The 7,910-nt window shown below is 40.0% G+C and overlaps 1 protein-coding gene across 1 annotated transcript; it reads left to right on the forward strand.

Moving 5' to 3' along the window:
• Positions 1 to 5,912: 5,912 nt before the first annotated feature.
• Positions 5,913 to 7,316, forward strand: LOC101981227 (28S ribosomal protein S5, mitochondrial). The gene has a single exon (XM_005343117.2). The coding sequence runs from the start codon at positions 5,913 to 5,915 to the stop codon at positions 7,206 to 7,208; it is 1,296 nt and encodes a 431-aa protein (XP_005343174.1). The 3' UTR covers positions 7,209 to 7,316.
• The last annotated feature ends 594 nt before the right edge of the window (positions 7,317 to 7,910 follow it).

Consider the following 7,910-nt stretch of genomic DNA (forward strand, 5'->3'; position numbering starts at 1 on the left):
GAGAGAGAGAGAGAGAGAGAGAGAGAGAGAGAGAGAGAGAGAGAGAGAGAGAGAGAGAGTCAGTCCTGAATTTCCAAGGCTTAATCCTAATAGAGTAGGGGTTAACCACCATGACATCATTTAATCTTCCTAAAGTCTTACCTGCAAACATAGTCACATGAGGGCTAAGCTCCAGCACTCATTTGAAAAATAATTCAGTTCATTCAAGGTAAGAATATAGCAAGGCAAGGGGGGCCATAGTACGACATGAGAGACAAATACATTTTTGAAAGATAGGCAGGGACAAGACTGAGAAAATTCTTTAATGTAGGACTAAAGTTTCAAAAAGTATCCCAGAAACAACAAGAAAATAACAAGATACTGTCAATAAGAGTGTCACACAATGAAATGAGACTACTTTAACATAAACTATAAACTATTAAAATAAACCATATAAGTTTTCTAAGGATGTCTCAAAATCTTCCCCAGACTTTAGTGACTAAATATGTTGTGCTTTCTCTGGGCTGAAAATCTAGGTGCTATTTCCTGAGTTTTCTGGTTCACAGTCTTTACCAAAGAACCTGAGTTGTCCAGGAACAGAACACAACTGCAATGGACGGGAGAACTGTCAACTCCCAAGCTCATCAATCAGCATTCTCTATATGATGCCAGGGTTCACCTTGGCTCAGGCAATAATCTGTCTGAACTAAAGTCAGTTCATCGTTGGTTGTAGCTTTATAGCATTGTTTGTCATAGATCTCTCCATAAAGTAGCACATAACATCTGATCCACCAGCTTTGGTAATCTTACTTTAGAAATTACAGTTGATACACTTGTGTAATGTACTTCATGGGTTACAAGCAAGTCCCAGATCGCTCAAGAGGTTGAGTGTCCCACAAAACTTGAATGTAGACAGTATGTATCAGTGAAAGCCATCTTGGAAATTCGAAGTTCTTTTACTTTTATCAGTACTTAGAAATCATTCCTTTGTATTGATTTCATTTGTTCTGTGATAATATAATTTATGTATATAATTCTGTTATATTCACTTCTATCTTCTCTTAATTCCCTCCTATTTCTGAAATTTTTCTTCCTTCCTTCAAGTCCCTTTCTGTCACAGTCTCGCTGCAGCCTGGGTTCAGATCCTGACACAGAGAAATGAACTGTCTGAAACAGATGAGTTTTTCACAAGTGGTGGCCCCAAATATCCCCAACTGCCTTTATTTATACTTCGAAAGCAAGCTTTTTTTAAAATATGAACAAACATGTTTTTCCCATCCTCCAACATTAACCTCTGGCAAAAACACATAGGTCAAATATATTTTTCCCAACTTTTACATCAAAACATCTTTAAACCAAAACAAAACTTATTATTTTGTTAGCTTGGCCAAATATAGAGCCAGGTACATCCTGTCTTTACAAAACTAAAAGGTTATAAACATAGGCACACATTTTCAAGAACTGTTACTGTTCAAAACTTAACAAAGCATATTTACAGAAATAAAGATGAATTCTATAGTGGCTGGGCACACTGCTTCTGGGATCTCTCATCTTTCACCCCCTAATATCTGACTCTGAGCTTTTATTAAGAATAATGAGAATTTGTGCTACACCATACCGTATACTTGAACTGTTTCTTTAACCTGATTTTAAGAGAACAATGTAATAAGCAACCTTAGTTGCATCGAATTTCCATATAATCAACTTTTATAACCTGAACTAATACATAGCTGCAATTTTAAATTATGTCCTCTTCCATGCCTTTAACCTGGACAGACATCAAAAGCAATCTTCTAAAAGAAATATTCACCATAAATGTTAAATACAACATTTATGGGTATTGGCTGAAAAACAATAATGTTTGTAACACGGTTTGCTTTCTAGTCATTTGAATCAGTTGGACTCAGTCTCAAAATTCCTTCAAAAACTGTGTTAAAGATTTCTGTAAAGTACCCTCATCCTTCCCAGTACGATGCCTTCTGTGATGTTCAATGAAGAGAGAAAGCCCTCTGTTAGGGACAGATCCGCAAGGCCATCTTCAGGCATACACAGATTCTGACTCATACAACAGGCAAAAGGAGGACAGAAGACGTGTTAATAGGGAACATGAAATAGAGAATTTAAATCTGGATTTGTTCTTGGTAAGTGATGCCAAGGGAAGATAATTCTCTTTCTTCTTTTAATGTGACCCCAACGCATTGCTGGAGACTTGGAGTTAATCACTAACGTGTTTATTGCACACAGTCGATGTGATGGGAAGAGCTACTTATGTTCTTGAAGCCTTGACTTCCTTGCTATGATAAACTTATATTAATTACTTTTCTATTGCTGTTATCAAACAAGATTGTCATAACAACTTATAGAAGGGAGAGTTTATTTGGGATTTACAGTTCCAGAGAGATAATAGCCCATCATCATCACTGTGGGGAGCATGGCAGCCAAGAGGCAGGGAAAATGCTGGAGCAGCACCCGAGAACACATGTTTTGACTCACAAATAGGAAGCAAAAGAGGAAACTCTACATGACCAACATATTTGGAAACCTCCAAGCCTGCCCCCAGAAACATACTTCCTCCAATAAGGCCACACCTCTCAATTCTCCTGAAACAGCGGCTGATCGATTGGAAACTAACTATTGAAATCATTAAAATTGGTTGGCAGTGCCGGGAGGGGTTGGAGGTAGAGGTGGGGGGAAGGAACTCACTCAAACCACCTCAAACTATAACTTAATTTGCCTTTTGTCAGGTGTTTTAGCACATCAACCAAAATGAAAAGAAAATATGAGAGTAATCCATCACACTCAGATGGATTTGAGGCCTTCTCCACAGGATGGAATAAATTCCTTGTACTGTAAACCCAGTCAAAACCCCAGGCTTGGGATGGATATTTTGGGCCCTGGTGAGAACTCACTGCTCTTTAGCTAAATTGACATGGTAACAAATTTCATTTAAAATATTTGTGTCCATGTCTATAGAAATCATTCTTTTAATAATTTGTTTAAAAATTAGTTTAAAATTTCAGTATGTTTCCCTTTGAAAAGTGATAAATAATATTTTCCATTTTCAACCTTCAAGTCAATACGCAGCTATAAAATATTTTATTAGGTAAGAATCACTATAATGTTTGTGCCAGTTTTAACCTTAAATTTTGAGATGTGTTATATGAGATTGCATTTGAAAATGATGTTTAGGTTGTTGGATTTTCTGCTACCTAAAACTGTAAGGTATTTGAGACATTTCCCTACATTTGTGTTATAGCCACTTGCTTTCTTTATCCTACAATCATGAAACTTAATCATTCACTATTTTCTGGAAGAACAGAATGCGGTAGGTTATGGCTTGGGAGTTTTGGAGTGGCTTTGAGTCAATCATTTGAAAACTGCCTGCTTATATACTTCAAGCTAAATTTTAATTTTGACTAATATGAACATCAAATCAGTTCTCCTAATTCAATAGGTTTCCTTATGCTCACTACACAAACTTTTCCAAGTGCCCTGTGATTCCTGAACCCCAAGGAAACAGCAGACTGGCTTTCCTTTTCCTAGCAGAAGCACATTGGAAAAAAAAATACACAGGCTGCATCTGTGCTTGCAGAGAAAGGACTGGAAGCAAACTTGAGGTATAGTTCCTTCAACAGTGTTTCTTTTATTCCTTTGTATCAAATGTTTTCTACCCCTGAAGTGAGGACAATAGTAGCGCTGTATCACAATATAAAGAGGCTCCCATTTCAAAATCCACTTTGCTTTCTGTTACAGGAAAGTTTGTTTTCATTACTGCATTACACAAATAGAATAACTGAAATCTGAAGTGATTAGGTGAATGGGCACAATTTCACAACTAGAAGATTTGAAAAACAAGAACTTGAACTCAGGTTTGCTCATGCGAAGTCCAGGATTCTCTCCTCCATACCACTTGTGAATAGTCTAAAGACAGACTGTGTTCAATTGTATTTTCAGACAAATAGAATTATAGTCAAGGGCGGAAATCAAACCCCTGACCATGATCACAAATGCCCTCCAAACATAGTTCCCCTCTCTCTCCTGCCTCTTGCCATTCTCCACTCTTTCAAGTTCTAACCACACACGATGGATTACCATCTACAATTTTATGCATTTGATTGCATTCCTATCTCTCCCTAAATCCCTGCTCCTCTTTTCTCTGATTCCACTATCTTTCATCTTCATCCCTACAGGGATCTTTATTAGTTGTTCCTGATTCAAACTAGAGATTAGTGTCACCATGGTGACATTTTCCTCCCCCTTTCCATCTCTACATCCTGCCTATGTGTGCCCTTATTATATATTTACACACACTTAGAGCCCCTAAATGTTTAGATTGCCTTTACTTGATTATTTACTTGATTACAAACACAGTAACTCACAGTGAATAGACTGTGTTGGGGAGGAGAAGAACATAGAGTGTTCAAGCTGATCCTGGAAACTCTGATCCCATTAGAAAAGTGAAATTGAGAAGCTCATTTAGCCCCTCCAGCTTCAGCCTTAACTGAACTAAGACCAGAATATTGCTGCGATGCATTTTACATCTTCATTTCTGATTAAAATGATTATGTAAATCACATTGTAAGAAGTGTCAGTAAGGTACAGGTATATATATATAGGTCCTGGGGCCTAACGTCTTAAAGAACGTTAGTATTCTAGCCAGAGCTCTAGGAATGGGTTGTATTTGAATACAAATTTATTATGTGTAATTGAAAGTTATTTCTTGCCTTTAGTTAGCAAGAAAAATAATCTTTGGGAAAATGAACTTGATCAAAGTGGAATCTATTTTTATCTTTTGTATTTTACTGTATGAGGAATGTTTTAAGGCAAGCACGGTTACACACTGTCACCATCACTGTGTTTATAAGCATTATAAAGCTACTTCAGTGCCTAGGATGTATAAATCCCTAATCCCGAGTCCCTGGGGGAAATCAAAGGAATATTGTAATTCCTGCTCACAGGGAGCAAGTCAGCTTTTCTTGTCAGCTGTTTTGATTTTAATCAGATGACAATTAAAATGATAGGAGTACTGTAATACTTTGAGAAAAAAACATACATGTACATATAACTACTAATTGAAATTCTAGCTATTTGATTTTATGTCTTTTTGCTGTGTGTGTGCTGTTGGGGAGGGTATAATACAGCTATTTTTGTAGATGCCAGAAGATGACATCAGGTGTCTCCCTCTGTCACTTTTCATTTTGTTTTTGAGATAGGGTCACTCTTATTGAATGTAGGGCTCTTAATTTCAGCTACATCGATGGGTGAGTAACCTCCAGGTTGTCTCTGGCCCCACCCCCAGCATTGGGAATACAGGTACATGCCACTGCACCTGGCTTTGGGTTGACAATCATGATTCACAACCAGGTTCTCATGCTTACACAGCTAACACTCTTCCTATAATGAGCCATCCCACAGCTTATGATTTTATTCTTTGTGTTGTTTGTTTTCCATGCAATATATGTCACATACACCAAACAGATGATATCTGAATTCATTGGGAGAGGGCGTTATCTAAAAGTATGCATAAGAAAAAAAAAGAGAAAAAGGGCTAGGACATCGGAGCGTTTCATTGTGTGGAATTCTGAGATTCACACAATGGAGTCTGTATTATTGTTTAAGGGACATATTTAAGGAAGGAGAAAGAAAAGCAGAAGAGAATGGTGGCACAGAAGGCATGGGAGGGATAAAAGAGCTTCGACTGTGTATTTATGTGGGGCCACAAAGAAAAGGACTGCAAATATTTATAATAGGTTATTTGATTAAAAAGTCATCTGTGCCCTGGAAATAACTACCTCAGGAGGGAAGCAGAATCAAACTTCATTTTTCCAGTGAGTTGGGGGTGAAATTTAAATTAAAAATTAAAATTAAAAAATCTGTCAAAGGATCTGTTAAGAAATCTAGTGCCGAGACAGCGTCTCTGCTGTGGCTCCAGCATGGCCGCGGCCGTACGAGTTGCAGGCTGTTTCCCTGCGCTGTGTAGCTTACCGGCAGGTCACTTCCTGTTGAGGCAGCTCTCTCTAAACACCTTCCCAGCAGCAGCTTCCTTTCTGTCAGCGAAGACTGCGCTCAGTCACGGCGCTTTGTCACCCAGGGGAACAGAAACCAACCACTGTCTTGCCAGCTTGAGCCATGCACTGCAGACACAGTGCTGTGTTTCCTCTCCCATCACCTGGACGGGCCAGCAGAGCAGGCCTTACAGCTTCTTCACCAAACTGACCGCAGATGAACTCTGGAAGGGTGCCTTAGCAGAGACTGGCGCCGGAGCAAGAAAAGGAAGAGGCAAAAGGACAAAGAGGAAGAGGAAAAAGGATTTGAACAGGGGCCAGATCATCGGGGAAGGACGTTCTGGTTTCCTGTGGCCTGGTCTGAATGTCCCTCTTATGAAGAGTGGAGTAGTCCAGACCATTGGCCAGAGAAGCAGAGAAGAGCAGGAGAAGGTGGAGGCCGACATGACCCAACAGAGAGAAGAGTGGGAACGGAGGAGGAAGGTCAAAGTTAAACGGGAGCGCGGATGGAGTGGAAACACATGGGGAGGTGTCAGTATTGGCCCCCCAGACCCGGGACCCAATGGAGAAACATACGAAGACTTTGACACCAGGGTTCTCGAGGTGAGAAATGTTTTCAATATGACAGCAAAAGAGGGAAGAAAGAAGTCAGTCCGTGTGCTAGTTGCTGTGGGGAATGGAAATGGGGCCGCAGGTTTTGCTATTGGGAAAGCCGCTGACCGGGCAGATGCTTTCAGAAAGGCAAAGAACAGAGCAATTCATTATTTGCATTATATAGAACTGTATGAAGGCCATACAATATTCCATGATATATCCTTAAGATTTAAAAGGACGCAGATCAGGATGAAGAAACAACCCAGAGGGTATGGCCTCCGCTGCCACAGAGCCATTATCACCATCTGCCGCCTCATTGGCATCAAGGACATGTATGCGAGGGTCACGGGGTCTAAGAACATGATCAACCTCACCCGGGGCCTCTTCCATGGGCTTGCTCGCCAGGAAACCCACCAACATCTGGCTGATAAGAAGGGTCTCCACGTGGTGGAGTTCCGGGAGGAGTGTGGCCCTCTGCCTATTGTGGTGGCCTCCCCACAGGGGGCCTTGAGTAAGGAGCCAGAGCCCGAGCCTGAGGTCCCTGACACCAAACTGGACTGGCAAGAAGTAAAGGCCATGCAGGGAATGAAGCGCTCAGTGTGGTCTGGGCTAAAGAGGTCTGCCACCTGAAGGTCCCCAGCCTGTCCAGCAGTGCCCGGGGCTGGCCAGCGCCTGAACAGACTCTATCCTACCCCTGATGGGCTGCCTTTTCTTCTTCTTTTTTTTTTTAAAGGAAAGTCCTACCTTCTTTGTTTTCAAATAAATAATTGTAGATTTAAAAAAAAAAAAGAAATCTAGTGCCAAAGAAAGCAGAACCAAGTCTGAAGTCAATATATACACTGATTGGTGAAGAATCGTTGTAACTGATGCTTTAAACTCACTAAAACAATAAGGTAATTAATAAAACACTAAATCTGTAAGAAATAAGTGTTTGTGATATGAGATTGGAGAATAAAAAGAGCTCTTATCTAACTGAGGACATCTGAGTGGCAGTGACCTTAGCGTTGGAGAAAAGGAAAGATCGAGTTCAGGGATGATGTCCACTAAGTGAGAAAGGTAGCCACTGATGAGAGTCAAGAAACCAGAATGGGTCAAAAGCTTTTGAAACATGAGAAATAAATATACAAATGATCACCAGGATGGAGTAAGGGAAAGTAATAAGAATGAGCAGAAAGGAACAATGTCACACTATTCTGAAGCAAGCCATAGCTTTTGTTTCATAAGTTACTATATATTCAAAAGTACACATGCATATTTAAGGAAGGATAATCTATGCTGTTTAAAGAGGGCTATGGTGACAGCTCAGTCAGTAAAATGCTTACAATGTAAACA

The sequence above is a fragment of the Microtus ochrogaster genome, chromosome 1 (genome assembly GCF_000317375.1).
Source record: "Microtus ochrogaster isolate Prairie Vole_2 chromosome 1, MicOch1.0, whole genome shotgun sequence".
Classification (NCBI taxonomy): Eukaryota; Metazoa; Chordata; class Mammalia; order Rodentia; family Cricetidae; genus Microtus; species Microtus ochrogaster.